We start from the raw sequence: 17,654 nt of genomic DNA, 5'->3' as shown, positions 1-17,654 counted from the left end.
TAAGTGGACCAGAGTCATTTGGGATCTCATCAGTGTCCTGTGTGTGGAGACAGCTCCTCTCTACACAACCCGTCAATGCAAGGGCTGTCTCTGTCCCCCACTGCCCCTGCACCCCACCAGGCTGCACATACTCAGCCTTTTGCATCCTTCTGCTGTTCTTATGCTTCACAGCAGCATCTCTCTGGCCAAGGGCACACCTCGCCCTGGCATGGAGCACAACCCAGCAGGACCAGCTGCATCATCACAGAATCACACAGAAACCATCCAGGTTGGAAAAGCCCCTCAGGATCACCAAGTCAAACAGATAACCTTACTCTGCAAGGGTCACCTTAAACCATATCCCCAAGCACCACATCCAAACGACTTTTAAACACACCCACCCAAGGTTGGTGACTCCACCAGCTCCCTGGGCAGCCCATTCCAATGCCTGACCTCTCTTTCTGTGAACACTGCTGTTCCTAATGTCTAGTCTAAACCTACCCAGTCACAGCTTGAGGACATTCCCTCTTGGTCTGTCACTATCCACCTGTGAGAAGAGACCATGATGGCACAGTCAATAATCCTGACACTAGAAAGAATCAGTGATGGTAAAAAAAACCACACCACCTTTTTAATTGTCCATCAGGCATTAATTACAACTTGGGGATAACAAGAGTTGGTTATTACAAGCAGCAACCTGAATCCATACATCTTCAGAAGGTGCACAGTCATTGCAGCATCTGTTACAGCTAATGCAAAAGAGACTCTGCCACCAAAACACTTTGAAAGGCTCCACATTCAATTCTCTGCAAGAGGCCAGGAGAGAAGGAGGAGCAGAGGAGAGGTGAGGAACAGGGGCCATATGTAGTGGGCGCTCCCACAGGTGTGGTGTCCTTTGGCACATCCCATGGGAATAACCCCTCTTGGCCCTGGCAGGCTCTTGGCAGCCCCTAGGCAGCAACTCAGACAAGGGCTTCATTGGCACTCATGAAGGGGAAATACTTGAAGTGATCCTTTGGCGATCTTGAAGTGATCCAAGGCAGAAGTGGGAGTGACATGCTGGTTGCAGGACCTACCCTGTCAGGGATGGGAAGTCCTGACAGCACATCTCCCAAAAGGACAGGAGTGCTGTGGGCATGGTTGCCTCCAGATGAGCCAAGACACAGACCCCTGAGGGTGCCAAGCACCTCTTTCCAAGGCACATCTGGCTTGGCTGAGCTCAAACCATCTCATGGTTGGAGCTAGATTGAACCTCCTCTCCCAGACCTCACCCTACACAAGTGTCCAACAGGTTCTCCACCAAGCACAGCACCAGGCAACTCGTCACAAAGGAGTTAAAATATTTTTACCTGCTGAGCCAAGTATTCAAGCTCCCAGTGTGACACTGAAGCAGCTCACACCTGGCTTGAACCATGAAGGGATGTCCCAGGGCTGCAGAGAGGCTGCTGCCCTGCACCATGGCCCTGCATGAAGCATTGTCACTTTGCAGCCACACAAAGGCCTGGTGCCTGTTAGGTGAATTAAAACAGCTGCAAGCCTCCCTTCGTGGCTGTCTCACTACATTACTGCAGCAGCAGCTGAAGCAGTTTATTTTCAAGGAGTTTAGCCTCTGGTTTGCAAGTGTCACCTGCTCCTGCTGATTACACCAATGCATTGTTTAAGCACTTTTTTTGACAAAACAACTTTTTCAGTTCACCATCCACTCAGCAGAGCCCACAGGCACACACATGAATTGGAGGGGCTATAGGGACAGGGTGGGCAGGACCACGCAAACCCCCAGCATCACCCCCCCAACAACCACGGTGGTGATGGGGGAGAGATGAGCAAGACAACATTAAATATATATATCTATATATCTTAGAAAATATCCTAAGCAATCTGTCTGATTAGAATCTGTTTTTAAAAGGTGCCAGCCTTGCTCCTGAGCAGCCTGGCAGTATTGCTTCAGTGAAAGAAGGGGCTGCTGCTTCTCCTCTGCAGACCGACTGCCCCCCTGTGCTCACCAGCATTGCCTCTGTGCAGCTAACCAAGCGTGGCCACGCTCCAGCAAGGCACAGCCGTGAGGCTGTGGGGATGGCCACAGGGACCCTGGTACAACCCCCTCCCCCCACCCCCACTCTGTCCTCCTCGGCCTTTTTGGTTTCTCTGCTTGTTTGGCACATTGAGGATAAAGGCTTTGGGCTCCAGTCTGTGAGACGCCCGTGGTGGCTTTAAGGCAAGGGCTTATCTTTTGGCCAATCTCTTCCAAGACTCTGATTGTCAGAAGAACAGGGAAATGAAGCATCAGCACTTGCAGTCCAGGTCATGGGACAAGAGCGACCCTGTACGTCTGCCCCTCGGCCACGCAAGTCAGCCACGCGTGGGCTGTTCAGGGGGCACATTTCAAACAAGCCACGTTCCTTTAGTGACTGCATTTAGGAGGACAAAACCCCCATCTGCTGGCTCTAGAGAGAGCTGCCCACCGTTTCTCCGGGGCACAGGGATGGGCTGTGAAGGCACTGGTGAGGGAGGTGCCTTTTGCTTCTTAGGAGGACCCCCTCAGATCAGCTTGGTAAGGCTTGGACGTGGCGATAAGTCAGGGTGTGCCAGGCACCAGCACAATGTCCATCTGCATGAGCAGGTTGAGGGTGCCCCTCAAAGGGGCTTCCCCGGGGTGTTCCCAGCCGTGCTGGGGGAAAGGCCAGACCTGCTCACAGCTCTTTGCAGCACCACGATGGTGCCCCACGCTGGGCTGGTGGCTGCCAGGCACTTCACATGTGTGTGGCCAATGAACCAGCAACTGTTCAAACCGGGAGGTGCAGCAGCAAGGCTGCGGGTACCACCCTGGGCAGCACCGCTCATGGCACCAGCTCAAGCACTGCTTCAACCCACGGCTGTTCCCGGGCAGCTGGTCCTGGCTAGGACCCCCAGCATGGAAGGGTCCCAGCCCTCCTCTGCTTCACGGTGAGGGTCTCCTCATCATCCCAATCTCCTCCGGTTGGGCTCCAGGAGAGGCTGAGGAGCTGGTGGGGCTCAGTAGGGGGTTGTGCCCTCCCACTCCACCAGGTACTGCACCTTCCCTTCCAGCGTCACCCGCCGTGCCAGCACCTGGTACTTCTCACCGCAGACCAGCCTGCCTGCCGCCCCGAAGTAGCTGCTGATGGAGGACTTGAGGTGGGAGAGGGAGGAGTCATCCTCGCTGATGCTCTCGAAGGTGTGGCTGTCGATGCCATTGTCTGGGTGGTCAGGTCCACAGGTCGCCTCGCTGCCTTCAGAAGTGCCCATGGCCAGGCACCCACCTGCCTCCCTGCCGCTCCTCTTGGCCCCTGCCGAGGTGTAGACTGGCACTGCCAGCTTGCGCTTGCGGCTGCCCATGGTCCTGCGGCTGCAAGGGAAGGGACAGAGAAGGGGTGAGGGTAGCACCCAAAAGATGCCCCCTCCACAGTGTCAGCTGTGTCCACTGCTCTAAAAACCTGGAAGGAGCACACCAGGAATCCACAGACTCACAGAATTGTTTTGGTTGGAAGGGAACTTTGAGATCATCAAATCCAACCATTAACCCAGCACTGCCAGGTCACCACTAAACCATGGCCCTCAGCACCACACCTACACAGCTTCAGATCCCTCCAGGGATGGGGACTCCACCACTGCCCAGGGCAGCCTGTTCCAGGACTTGACAACCTTTTCAGAGAAGAAAATTTCCCTAATATGCAACTAAACCTTCCCTGGCAAAACTTGAGGCCAACACCCTCTTGGCCTATCACTTGTTATTTGGGAGAAGAAACTGACTCCCATCTTGCTACAGTCTCTGTTCAGGGAGTCGTAGAGAGCAAGAAGGTCTTCCCTTAGCCTCCCTTCCTCCAGGCTAAACACCTTCATTCCCTCAGCCACTCCTCACAAGACCTGTTCTCCAGACCCTTCACACCAAAATGTCCTTCCTGTAGTGAGGGGCCCAAAACTAAACCCAGTGCTCAAGATGTGGTCTCATCAGTGCCAAGTGCAGGGAGATGATCCCTGCCCTACTCCTGGCCACACTGTGGCTGGTCCCAGCCAGAATGCTCTGGCCTTCCTGGCCACCTGAGCACACTTTTGGCTCATCTTTAGCCAGCTGTCAACCAACATCCCCCCCAGGTCCTTTTCCTCTGGGCAGTTTCCAGCCACTCTGCCCCACACCTGAGTGTTCCTGTGGTTGTTGTGACCCAAGTGCAGTACTTGTTCCTGTTGAACCTCATCCCATTGGCCTTGGCCCATGGACCCAGCCTGTCCAAACCACTGTGGGTGAGACCAGCATGGACAGATGACTCTCACCCTGCAGTGCTGCTTTGGAACCACCAGCCCGTTTTGAGAGGCAGGGAAGAAAGGGTCCCCAGTGTGGAACATATTTGTACCAGGACTTGAGGGTGCTGCATGGGGAGAAGGGCAGCTCTTGCCCCCACGGCCGTGCCACCAGGACACCTCTGGAAGGGAGTGAGGGGGCACAGCCCTCACCTGGACTCGTAGGAGAGGCTTGTGGTGGCTGAGCCCGAGGTGCTGACAGCATCCGTGGAGTCCACATCCGATAGGAAAGTCTGTCCTGAGCTGGCACTGGGGGTGGGGTGCAGCGTCAGCCCCAGCCTGGCACAAGGGGCGCCGCAGACACCCCACACCTCCCCAGCCCTGCCCTCACACTGGGGCATTTAACCCCCTGCCATCCACCCCCAGGGCTGCTGCACAGACCTTTTCAGGCTCTGAATCTCATCCAGTGTGAAGTCAAAGATGCTGGCCAGGTGGTGATTGGTGCTCCAGGCTGAGGTGAAGTCACTCTGCACACGAAAAACAAACTCACTCATCCCTGCCGAGCCCCGCAGCGCTGCCACAGCCCTGGCATTGTCACACTCTGCCCAGGTGCCATCACGCTCCTTCCCAAGACCTCTCAGCCTCCCGGGAAGCCAGCGTGGCACAGGGCAGGGGACAGGGGCTCTCCCTGCCTGCAGAAGTGGGGAAACCTCATAGGGAACCCCCCCAGGTATGGGGCCAGGACCCAGGCTGGCCGCACAGAGGAGGGGCCGAAGGACTCACGCTGGGAATGGCATCCTCCAGCAGGAACTTGGCCCTTTTGCGCCGCGCCGCTCGCCGCTTCTGCTGCTGGCTGCAAAGCACAGCGGGGGTGAGGCTGCCGGGCACCGGGCACCCCAGGGGAGAGCGGGCATGGCGGGGGTACCCAGACGACTCTGGCCGCTCACCTGTCTTTGCTTTTACCCTTGCTCTTTAGCTCGCAGGAGCCGCTCTCACTCACGCCAGGGGCTTTCTCTGGCAGCACCTTGCTGGGGGGGTTCGGGGGGACTCGGATGCGCAGCCGAAAGATGCATTTCTTCTTTTTGATCTCCTTCCCACACAGAAACCTGCGCAGCGGAGGGGAGGACACAGCCCTCAGCCGAGGCTGTATCCTGCATCCCATCCCACGTCCCCATCCCTCGCCCCGCCGTGCCCGCGGGCTCACCTGCTCTTGTAGCTGTTGAGGGCGTTGAGGAGGTGGGGGCCGCGCTCGGAGATGGGGGTGCCTGTCAGCTGCGGAGAGACGGCGCCGTCAGGCAGGGCTGGCAGCCTGCTGCCGCTATGCAGAAACTCGACAGAGGGGGGAACTCCAACTCCGGGAGCCGGCTGCTGCCCGAGGTCAGGCAGCGAGGGATGGCAGCGCCCAGAGCCACCGAGGTTTGGCATCGCCCACCCCCGGAGCGCCCTGCGGGGAGCACATCCGTCCCCACGCGGCGGCAGGGTCCAACGCACCCTGGGTTCAGCCCTGCTCCCGGCTGCGGCGCCAGCAGGGAGCTTGTCGGGCACCCAACCGACATGAGACACCGCACAGGGGAAGGTTAGACTAACCTTGGAGCAAAGCTAGAACTGGATAGATTCAGACTGGATGTTAAGAAGGAGTTCTTCACCATGAGGGCGGTGACACAAGGGCACAGGTGTTTGTGGCCAGGCTGGATGGGGCTCTAAGCAACCTGATCTAGTGTGAGGTGTTCGGGCTCACGGCAGGGAGGTTGGAGCTGGATGATCCTTGAGGTCCCTTCCCGCCCTGACAATTCTGATTCTATGATTCTGAGCAGGAGCCATCCATGCAGCCCAGGGTTTGGCAGAGATGCCCACACTTGTCAGCATGAAGCTACTGGCCCTGTGATACTGCCAACACATGGACATGCCCCCCTTCTGCCATTCACCTCCCCACCTGTGCCCCAGCCCCAGGGAAGGTCCCTCAGTTCTGCCCAAGGCCTGTGTCCCCATGCCAAGGTTGGCATTGCTTCCCAGCTCCTCCACCACTCCACAACCAATGCTGCCCACTGAGGATGCTCCACTCTGATGCCAACCCACGGGTGGTGAACAGTACATAGGAGCTTCTGCATGTCTCTGTGGGTGCAAACATCCCAGGCTAGGCACTCCTGCCCGCAGAGATACCAGGCAGGTGTTTCAAAGCACCTTTCTTGCATGGGACCAGCCAAGGAGCAGCCAGCTTGGGCCATGGTGAGCAGAACTCCCAAAGTTCTGACCCTTTCCCAGCAAGCCACATGCAGGCACAACTTGAGGTCAGGGATCACTGAGAGAAGCCAACCGAAACAAGGGCAGAGCTCACTGCCCCATCATTTCACTGCAAACACTACCCTTAACCAGCCAACCTGCCCCAGCCTTGAGGGCTTGGCTGCCACAGGGACCTCCTAGCTGAGGCTTCAAGGACAGATGGCTGTGACTTATATCCCCAACAACACCTCTCTGTCCCCAGGCACCTCTCCAGCCCAGCCCAGGCTGTTTTTACCTTCCCAAGCTGCAGCGGATCCCAGTGGTGGTTCACAAAGGCCAAGATTTCCTCAAAGTCAAAGTATTTCTTCTTGCTCTGTACCCCCAGGTTGTAGAGGGCAAGATGGACAACATCCACCCTGCGGGAGCAAAGTGGGTGAGAAGGTTGGCAGCTCAGCCTCTGCCCAGCAGAACAGGACTCACCATGGTGCTCTGCTCTGCCAGTGCAGCTTGAGCACAGCCCTCAGCAAAACCCTTCCAAAACCTTCACACTGAAAGCCAGAACTATTCTCATATCCCACGAGGGAAGCAACTCAGGCTGGACACACATCCCAGGGGATGTCACAGATAAAACAGCATCCCCTGAGTTTTGGGGAGGGGTGGGATGCTGCCTGGAGCTGGCTGGAACTCTAAACACTGAGACCCTTGAGCCCAGGGACTGGGGAACATGCCATTCCCAGGACAAGTGCCCAGTTTTCCAGCGTTTTAATAAGCCCCAGCTATGTGCTCCTGCAGCAGTTAGGCACGGGAGCAGGACAGCTCTTACATGGAAACAGACTATTTTAGCAACCCAGTCTATCAGGTGGGATATTGCTCTCAAGACTCTGAAAATGAAAGCCAAGCAAACATATCCTGCAGGATTTCCCTTCTCCTTCCAGCCTGCTGTGCTGCTTGGTGCAGCATCCCCTAGCCAGCCACGTCCCAGTAGCCTGCTAGCACCAGTAACACGTCTGACACGGCTGAGCACAAAGGGAACAGCAGGGAAAAACTGGGCTGCTGTTAATGCACTCTATGAAGCTGCTTTCAGAGCTAGAAGGTACCAACTGCAAACTTGTATTTCATCACAGAATGTGATGACTTTTTGCAGTTACCTTCTGGCAAACGTTTGCCTCAGCTCCCAGACAAACAGCAGGTTTGGGGCATATTGAGGAACAACTTCCCTGGGAAACAGCCTCATGGGGCAGGGCAGGCAGAGCTGCATCCCCAGGGTCCATGGCCAAGCAAAGCTCACAGCTCAGGGCAGGACTGGGATGAGGAGAAGGTGCTCACACTGCTGAAACCCATCTCTAGCACTGGTCTCAAGATAACGTCTCAGCAGCACCAGGCACCAGCCAGCCCAGGACCCTGCAGCCACCCTGGCATGTCCCAAAGGAGCCAGGACCGTTTCTTACCATCTCAAGGGCAGGCGCTTGATGTATTCAGGTCCCTGGTTGCATACGGAGCAGAAAAACATATAGAACCTGGAACAGAGTGGGGAGGCAGAGTGCTGGGAGAGTCATCCCCACAGACGTGTAGGGCCTGAGGGTAAGGTCAAGGTGAGGACAGTGCTTTGGGTGCCAAGTGACAGCATGGCCAGAAGTGGAGTCTGCAGGACAGGGCTACCTGCCTGCCCCCAGGGCAGATGGCCCGTGTTGGGAGATAAAGACTAGGGATGCATCTGCAAGAGGCCCCCACAGGAAGCCAGCTGCAACATCCAGCACCAGCCCAGCTAAGCCCAGAAGAACATACCGGTCTCCAAACATCATGGGATCGCTGAGGCACTGGGTGCACGCTTCGTGGAACCACTGCCGGCAGCGGTAGCACTGCAACATCTTCAGGTACCACCTGGGGAGGGAGGGGAGGTGAAGGACAGCTTGGACACACTGTGGCAGCCACTGCCCTGGCCCCCTCCCAGGCATGGACGTCCAGACAGGGAGAGCAGGTCTGGCCCTAAGTTGTGTTTTCTACAACCACAGAGGTGGACGCACACAGTGCCTCTAGTAGCGAGTAGAGACCCTGATGGCAGAGGCAGTATGGGCAGCAAAGCCACCAACCCCAGGGCGGTGCCTGCAAGCTGGGGACTTCTTCCTTGAGGAGAAAGAATCCCCACCCAGATCCTATCTTTTTTTTTGTGGCTGCTTTTCCCCACAAAATCATCACAACAACCCTCCTGGCAGGTGGGAAGCAGGAGCTTACTCGCCGGGCCCCCCGCAGTAGCAGTAACACTGCTGCTGGTTGGTGCGGTGTGGGGAGTCCCACTCCAGCAGGTCAGGGTTGTAGGACAGCACCATCTTGACAGCTTGCAGTGTCTTGGCGATGGCTCCCTTCTTCAGGGCACCTCCCTTCTGTGGGAGCAAGTGGGACGGGGGTCAGCACAGCCAGCTGGGGGCCACGTCCTGCACTGCTGTGCCAAGGGTGAGCAGCACATGGAGCCTCCAGGCCTGGGCAGCCCCACTCACCCTCACGGCCAGGGCAAATATGCACCGGCGGCAGAACCATGGTGTCCCCAGAGGGCCCTCGTGACTGCTGGCCACTGGGATGTGGCACTGCTGGTGATAACCTGCGGGAGGGCTCAGCATTAGCATCACCAGGCTGGCCAGACCCTTACCCCTGGGGTGATGCACCCACACTCACCCAGCCCACACTTCCCGCAGATGAGGATTTCATTCATGGGGCCTGATGTCTTCCCCAGGCAGATGTTGCACTTGGGCTCCTCCCCAGGGACACCGGCTGCAGGACAGGGATAGCAAAGTTGGAGATGCACAAGGCACAGCCATGTCAATGTGGGGCTGGGAAGGACCCCTAGCACGGTGATGGGGAGGACGAGGCAGCACTCACCATGCTGGATGTCCTTCCACAGGACCCAGTACTTGGAGTTGTCCTCAAAAGTGACAAGGCAGCTCTGCTTGGAGCCACTCACCTGTGGGGAGAGAGAATCTCTGGGCATCTGCTCTCCATTCCCAGCACTTCTGTCTTTGCCCTGGCGACCAGCCCTGCCTCTTCAGGCTGTGGGAGGCTGTGATTGGGAAGTGACCCCCAAAGGCAGGACATCAACCCAAGATGGCCTCCTGACCAATACCACTCTGAGAGGCAAGCTGACCTAGCAAATGGCACTAGCTACACTTTGGCTGCCCATGTGTACCCTTTCAGATACACACCATACCCTCTTGTATGCCCAGCTGGCCATCTTGGGTGGCCACCTTACCCTTTTGATCTTTCCAAGGTAATAGAGCCCATCCGTCCAGCGGCACAGCACGTACTGCCCCTCCGTCAGCTTGACCATGAGCTCCCTGCAGCTGCCTCCCCTCCGCGCCGAGGCAGCGGCCGGTGCTTGCTGGACACGGCTGGCAGCTGCGTAGACATCTCGGATGATCGGGTTGAGCTCGGCGGTCTCCATCAGCAGAGCCTGGAGGGGACGCACATGCTCGTCACCCTGCACCGTGATACAACGTGCCCATCAGCTGAGCACCGGGATGGCCAAGGCTGGTCCGGCACCACCGGCAGGTGCCCAGGACCCGCCAGAACAAGTGCTGATGAGCCGGGTTCCTTCAGGTGAAATCAAAGGGAGCAGCCACAATCTTTGCTGCGATTGAGCAAGAGTGAGTTAACTCCTTGACTGCCTCAGCTCCTGCAGCACGGAGCCACCCCACAGGGCGAAAAGGGACATGCCACCAGCACACACAGGCTCAGGCTCAGCCTCGGGAAGGGGCACATGAGGGAGAACAGCTTAAAATTTGCTGTGATTTCTAATTCACCGTTTCCCAGGAGTTTTTCAGGCTCTCAAGCCAAGGGGACATCCCCACTGCAAGAACGGGGACGCAGCAGCTCCACATGCAGCCAGCGGAACTCATCAGCCCAGTTTCACCAGGTTACCGAAGCCGAAGGCGGACAGCCCCTGCCCAGCCTCGGCGTGGAGCAGTCGCGGAGCCCCACGGCCAGCACCCAAACAGCCTCTAAATCACTTTCCCCCCTCCCCGATTTGCGCTCCCGTTTCGGCCAGACGCTTCGGCTCACCCCGCGGATCCCAGCGCGAACCCTCCCCGCGCTGAGTTCTGCCCGCGCTCGCTGTTAATAGCTCCCCGTTCCCGCGGGACGGGACAGCCTGGATGAGCAGGAGCCGGCAGACTTACGGTAAAGCGGGTGCGACCCACAGAACCCCCGAGAAAGCTGCTCCGGGAGTGGGACTGGCGGCGGCTGCGGCAGCCGGCTGCGGCATGACCCCCTCGGCACCGGGCTGCGCCTAAGCAGCCGTTATGAAAGCGGAGGGGAATCACACACCGGGACAGCTCCCGTCGTTCCCCGCCGTCCCGTGGGGGAGCTCCCACGCCGCGCCGGACAGCGAGACCCTCCCCGGGGCACTCAGCGACAGGGCACACCGAGCCGACCACCCACTGTTTCAGCCCTACCGCGGGACCGGTGGCACCTGCCGAGGGGCAGCCCCAGGAGCGGCGGCCGCAGGTCCCGCCGCCATTGGCTCATTCAAAGGCGCCGCGGCGCCCGCCCAGCCCCGGCTCCGGCCCCGCCGCCCCGGGCGCTCCCCGCCGGGCTGCACACACGCATGCACCCAACTTCCACCGCCCCCGGGTCCCCCGTGGCGCTGCCCTTACCGCTGCCCTTACTACTGCTGCTGCTGCCGGTGCCGCTGCCGCCGCTACCGGGCCGGGTCAGCGCCCGCCCGCCCCGGGGCCTCGGCGGGGAGCGGCGGCGTGCGGCGGGGGCAGGGCGCGGGGCGCCATCTTCCCGCGCTTCCCCCCGCGCCTCCCGCGGGCATTGACGTCCCGCTTATGCAATTAGCGCGGGGCCGCCTCCGCCGCCTCCCACGGCTCGGGTCGCATCAACCCGGCACGGCCCCGCTGAGCGGCACGGAGACAGACGCGGGGGCTCGCTGTGTGCGCGGCACCCCCGGTGCCACGCCAGAGTGCATGCAGTGGCATGGGGTACCTGCTGCTGCCCCGCGTGGATACTTGCCAATCCCTCGTGGGTACCTGCCACTCTCCCCGTGGGTATTTGTAAGTTCCTCTTGTGGGGAATCTGCTATCCCCTCTGAGGCACCCCATATGCCCAGCCACCAGCATTCTGCACCCACATACCCGAGGGTCCCTAGGGGCACCTAGGGTCAGGCACAAGCACGCCACCCGTGGAGATGGCACCCACTGCTCGTGGAGAGGGCGCCATCACCTGCACCACACACAGGGGACCTCCCTGCCTGCCCTCCCCCGACTCGCGTCTGCAGCCGGGTAGGGGCATCCCCTGGCTGCCCCAGGATGGGCGCGGGCAAGAGTGCCCTGCCCGCAGCGTTGCCCCATGCAAGGGAACACCCTGTGCTCGCCGGGATTCCTAGAAACGGGGGGAGCCGTTCTCCGAATCTCGACGGAGAAAATCAATCACTGCAAAAATGCTTCGGTTGGTGCCAAGAAGAAACCGTAAGGATTTGCTGTTTGTTGGGAAGTGCTGCCAAAGAAGAAATGTTTGCAGGCCTGCTTAGGCAGCCGTGAATCTGATTCCTGGGGCAGTCCGGGCCAAGTGCAAGCAGAGAATTTTATTGCCTCTAATCGATGAGTTTCTCCCGCGCTGCTATTCAGAGCAGACCGTCAAAGAGCTTCACTGTAAGTGAGCAGCTCCCCAGGGACCAGGTGTGAATGACCGGTGCCAACCCCCCCTTTAAACACCCGTGTGGAGTTCTGTCCCCTCAGAAATCATGCTTTCTAATCAAACTCCTCCATAAAACACTGGTGTCGGAGTGTTCCCGGTGCTGTGACTGCCCCGTGGCAGCGGGCAGGTGATGCTGCCTGTGTGAGCCTGATGGGAAACGCAGTTCCCCGAGCCATGGGTGCCCTAGGGCTGCTCTCCTCTTTGCTGTGCAGCTCTCTGGGTGGAAGACAAAGCCCAGTGCAACGTGAAGATAGCAGCAGGCAAGGACCCAACGTGCTGTGCCAGGCTGTGCCATGCTGTACCTTGCAGTGCCAAGCCCTGCCGCCCTGTGCCTACGCCCAGCTGCTGGGCCTGTGTTTGCAGAGGTTTAGGCAGCTGCAAAAAAGATCTGTCAGGTTGCTGCCTGGCACGAAACGCCATCCTTAGCCTTCACGGGGAACCTGACGCATCTTCAGACCAGCCCAACAACCCAACTGCGGTGAGTCATGGTGAGCCCTGAGTCACCAGGATTAAAATAGCTCTTGCGCCATGACCCTCCCCCTGGACAAACCTGCTGCTCGCTGCAGTTGCTGCTGCTGGCTTTGATCGGATGCAGGTTGCTCGCTGCACTCGCGGGGCGCCGTTCCTGCCCCAGCCTCTCCTTGTGTGCTGCTGGTGGAGTAGCCTGTGGGGATGTTCTTACAGCCTCCGCCCCAACCACCTGCTTTACGCTTGCAGCATCTTGGTCGTTTGTCATGGGAACGTGGATGAAGTGACAAAAAGTCAAACACAAGATCACCACGGGTTAAGCAGGGGGGAACCTCTACTGAAAGCTCTCCAAGCACCCCAAGCACAGCACCTGCCAGTGGTCACAGCATGGCAACAGTGCCCTGGAACAGAAGTACTACAAATAAATACAATTTTAAAAGTAAAACAAGGCAGGTGCTCCTGCCACACCATCCACCACCCCCACTGAGCCTGGCTCCAGCTCCTGCCACGGTGATACTAGGTGCTGCTCTCCTCCTCTTCCTCCTCTTTCTCCTCCACACGCCTCTCAGGCTTTTCCCTGCACGCTTTGGGAGTCAGAGGAGCCACTGGAGATCCTGTGTCCTTGTCACCATGCAAAGGCTCACAGCCCTAGCAGATGCCGGTGTAGGGCTGCCAGCAGCCCCCGAAGTGGGTGCAGTGGTTAGACACAGCTGAGTGACTGGTTTCACACCAGTGGGGCTCCAGGGACCCTGGTGGGGCAACACCTGACACGTTTCACTGAAGAAGCAGCACCCACCTGGGCCTTCACCAGCATGAACATTTCTGTGCCACAATCACAGCCCCAGCTGAAAAGAGCTTGGTACAAAGCCAGCAGAAGATGCTGCCCTGCTCTTCATGCCAGATAGCCAAGGAAGCCACATTTAAATCATGTTCCATAAGGAAATTAACACAAAGCTTCAAATCATAGGAACTATGACTGGTAGAAAAGACCTCTAAGATCCTCTCATTCTATTGGTAGCTACTTAGCAGAACAGACCAACACCTGCCTCACTACAACTTTTCTCTCTAAACAACTCCAGTTCCCTCAGGTGCTCCTCATAAGACTTATTCTCCAGACCCTTCACCAGCTTTGTTTCTCTTCTCTGAATACACACCAACATCTCAATGTCCTTCTTTTAGTGAAGAGCCCTCCCAAAAATGCAATGCATGGGACCCCAAGCGAGGGTGCAAAGCCAAGTGCCAGTGATCCCCTGCCCTCCTCATCCAGGGAGCAGAGCCAGCAGGAGCTCCCAGCACAGGTCACCCCAGCTCATTCCCCAGCTCCTTCCCCACTGCTCAGTTTCCAAACAAAATCAGCATTTGCAAAATTACTTGAATGGAGCTCCGGGTGGTTAACTACTCCAACATCTCCATTTTGTCCCTCATTTTAAGTTGCCCCCCTGCACCCTACACTCGCAGAGGTGGGGGAGGCAATTCCCTGCTCCCATGAGGATGAAGCACCCAGAGAAGCACAGCTCAGCTGTGGCCAGAGCATGGGGCAAGCAGCTCCTTTCTGTCTGCTTCGAGCAGTGCCCAGAAATGGGGTGGCTTCTTTTCACAATGTTTTTCTTTCTTTGAAAACAGGAGTGGGAGGAGGGGTTGTGTGTTGGCTTGTAGTCTTGGAAACCGAAGCCGAGGAACACTGAATGGAAACCCAAACAGGAGGCTGCCTGTGAACGGCAGGCCTGGTGTGGAGACAGGATCTGCAGAAACGACTTGCAGCGGCTGCGGCCACTCCGCAGCTTCCTGCGGCCGAGCGACGCAGAGGCTGCGGCGCAGACAGTGCGGTACCCGCTGCAGCCCTCCGATGCTGCTCCCAACAATTCACAAGTGCCTTTTCCCGGTAAAACAGGACACGTCCATGCCACTGAAGACAGCTGCAACCCAGGTAGCTTGAGGCTACCGAGATATAATTCTCTTTCTCTCCGTTAACATTTCCCTCTGCTCCATAGGTCTCAGCCAGCTTTTCACTGAAACCATTTGACCAACACAAGTTAGTGAAGCTCAAAGAAGCTGTGTGCAAGGTTAGAGGTCCTTTTTCTGTCCTGAAGAAGGGTTTATAAGCCTAGAAGTTTGCCTGCTTTATTTTTCCAGCTTTATTAGTTGATTCAGAAAAAAAAAAAATCTTTTCTTTCCCTACAAACCTCATCCCTGGTTATTTTAGACCATTGTAGCTACAGAAGCACCGTGACTCTTTGCCAAGCACGCCATCAACCACGGAGCAACCAGTCCTAATTTAACTCATTAATGCTCTCTGGCATTTTTCAGCATCATTTGATTTGGTCCAGACAAGAAAAACTCACAACAAACAAACAAACAAAATCAAACAAACAAACAAACAAACCCACCCCAAAATAAAAACCAAAACCCAACCAAACAAACAAACCCCCTCAACAAACCAACAACACCAAACCCCAAACCAAACCCAAATCACTTTGGCTGCTCATTTCTGCCACAGAGCTGATTTGCTGGATTAGGGAAGGATATTACTCCCATTTCAGTTCTTTTCCTGGCTAAGCTGCATCCATTTCCTTATCAGGATGGCTTTGTGGCGGAAGGTGCTGGAGATGAAGATGGGGAGGCTGGTGCGGGGACCCCAGAGCTCGCAGCGCCGTGTTGGGAGGGCGCCGCCGCTCAAAGCATTCCTCAGGGGCGCGGTAATGCGCGGCGCAGCCTTGTGCGCTGCGGCGCACGGGGAGCGAGCTCTGCTTGGAGCCCCTTCAGAGAAAAGTGATATTCCAAAGGGCACCTTGGAACAAAGGTGTGGTTGTAATTAGGATGGGAGCTGCTCAAGCTGACATTCAGCTGCGCCTTTGAAATGAAGAGCATTTAGGAGTTGGCTTTCATGACTTTTAATTGTTTATTTGGCATTCGTTTAATCCCTACATATCTATTTTTTTCTTCATTGAACTTACGCAACTGCATGAGACATGAAGAGCTTGGAAGTGTTCTTACAGCGCTGCAAGTTGTGTAGGAAGGGAGCCCTTGCAGCATTTTGACACAGGTATGTTCTATGCACATCTGCAGCTCCTGGGCATGGCTCGGAAATGACATCTACCCCAGAATGAAAGGAAGGAGAGAAGAAAGGAAAGGAGAAGAAGGAGAAAAAAATAAAAAGAACCAAAAAAAAAGAAGGGAGAGAAAGAGAGGAAGAGAAAAAAAGGAAGGAGGGAGGAAGGGAGGAAGGAAGGGAGAAGGAAGGGAAGAATTAAGGGAGGAAGGACAGTGAGTCATGTAAACCCTGCTGCAGCCTTTCAGCTTTCCTCCTATTTTTTTTTACTTCAGGGACTTCTGCATTGGAAATCTCTGGCTAGAAAAAAAACTGGATCCAAAGGCTTCCAATAAACTTTTAGAATTGCTTTTATTAGCAAGTTCCCTCTTCCACTGTCAGACCTGTCCTCCAAGGGGGATGCCACAGTGTGGGCCACCCTGCTTCCCCCTGCAGACAGAAGATCCTGAGCAAGGTATCCAGTCCATCCTGTCCTGCCTTGCTGTCACACCTAGGGCAGGCCAGGCACAGGCTGGTGCCTGTCACACGGGGATGGACAGTGCCGCACTGCATGGTGTCCTTTCTCAAAGGTATTTATACAACCAGCGTGGTTGTTTCAGCTCCCCTGCAGCTTCTGCAGCTTCCATGTGATCTGACCTCTTGCCTGCAGTGACACTGGGCTCCTGCCACCAGTGGAGCCCCGACTGTGCACAGGATTGGAAGAAAATCAGTGTAATTGCTCCTGGTAGAGCAGGAGAAATGCACGGAAGTGTCAGGTCCTTCTGCTAAATCCATCTCTCAGCCTGGACATACACACATAAGTTTCTGCTTCCCTGGCACACAAATATCCTCACACAGCTTCTCTCCCACACACCTTTTCTCCTTTCCTGGTTCTCACCCACACACAGTTTTACTCATTTTCCCCATTCTTTCTCTGTCTCTCACACACAAGGAAAATCCTCCTAATCATTTGTAAGAAGTAATAGCTGTAGGTGGAGAAGAATTTTGCACAGAAGTACCAGTGGAGCAAAGAGACAGCCAGGCCACCACGGGATGCCAAGGTTCACTATGATAAAAGCAGCTCATTAAAAATCTTTGGTGGAAAAGTAGTCCCATGGCCAGCAAGGGCCAGAGAAAACTCATAGAGGTAGGGAGTGACGCTGACTCACCTGGCCACAGGGCAGAGCCCACCACCACCTCATCTGCAGTAGTTCTTGGAAGGTCAGCTGCCACCTCCATCCAGCTCCTGCTGCAGAAGCTGTGGTGATGAGCTCGCTGCACCAGGTTGTGCCATCACCCCACACCCATGTGCCTCCTGCACCAAGCCAGGCTAGTGTGGGGTAGCACCCAGGGGTTGAAGTTGTACAACCCTTTGTTCAGTTTTCCAGCTCAAAATCCCTTCTTTGGGTGCTTCATCTCCATAGAGACATCACTTTCCAGAGGCAAAGGTGCCCCTGTTGTTACGGCACTGACATGAGTGATGCTTTAGGGTTAATTCCCAAAGTTTCCACTGATTTCCTGCAGGAAGGAAACTCCACCCTGAGTACCCTGATTGGGAGCTGGCATTATTTGCCCTCTGGGACAAGGGATGGTTCCTTTGGGGTCACCAAGCTGTGCACAACACTGCTTCATGCTGGGTAAAGCTGCTTGGTGCTGCTACAAGTAGGAAGAAGCATTGGCTAATGGCTGGACTCAATGATCAGGAACAAGTTGCCCAGGGAGCTGGTGGAAGCCCCATCCCTGGATGTTGTTAAGGCCAGGCTGGATGTGGCTCTGGGCAACCTGATCTAGTGAAAGGTGTTCCTGCCCAGGGCAGGGGGGCTGGAACTAGATGATCCTTGGGGTCTCTTCCAACCCTGACTATTCTGTGATCTTAAAGGTCTTTTCCAACTGGAATGGTTCTATGATTCTAAGTGAGTGCTGCAGCACTGCTCAGCTGTTTCTGCAGCAAACTGTTGTCAAAGTTATCTCCAAGTTGCTCAATTCCCTGTCTTCTAGTGAAAACAATACACAAACC

At 56.4% G+C, this 17,654-nt stretch overlaps 1 protein-coding gene across 4 annotated transcripts; it reads right to left on the bottom strand.

The window, feature by feature from the left end:
- Positions 1-578: 578 nt before the first annotated feature.
- On the bottom strand, positions 579-11,245 carry PHF19 (PHD finger protein 19). 4 transcript variants are annotated; one of them, XM_064171536.1, is made up of 15 exons: positions 11,097-11,245; positions 9,695-9,895; positions 9,328-9,409; positions 9,124-9,219; positions 8,949-9,049; positions 8,686-8,834; positions 8,239-8,334; positions 7,902-7,970; positions 6,749-6,869; positions 5,438-5,505; positions 5,181-5,339; positions 5,017-5,086; positions 4,675-4,760; positions 4,447-4,542; positions 579-3,343 (listed from the first exon to the last, which is right to left on the bottom strand). In XM_064171536.1, the coding sequence occupies exons 2-15, from the start codon at positions 9,884-9,886 to the stop codon at positions 2,992-2,994; spliced, it is 1,737 nt and encodes a 578-aa protein (XP_064027606.1). In that variant the 5' UTR covers positions 9,887-9,895; positions 11,097-11,245; the 3' UTR covers positions 579-2,991. The 4 variants fall into 4 exon arrangements, with proteins under 4 accessions (XP_064027606.1, XP_064027607.1, XP_064027608.1 ...); XM_064171537.1 differs by lacking the exon at positions 11,097-11,245 and adding an exon at positions 10,620-10,687; XM_064171538.1 differs by lacking the exon at positions 4,447-4,542.
- Between the last annotated feature and the right edge of the window lie 6,409 nt (positions 11,246-17,654).

The sequence above is a fragment of the Pogoniulus pusillus genome, chromosome 35 (genome assembly GCF_015220805.1).
Source record: "Pogoniulus pusillus isolate bPogPus1 chromosome 35, bPogPus1.pri, whole genome shotgun sequence".
In the NCBI taxonomy this organism is placed as follows: domain Eukaryota; kingdom Metazoa; phylum Chordata; class Aves; order Piciformes; family Lybiidae; genus Pogoniulus; species Pogoniulus pusillus.
The sequence above is the reverse complement of the archived record's forward strand: the minus strand, read 5'-3'. Positions and strand labels throughout refer to the sequence as shown.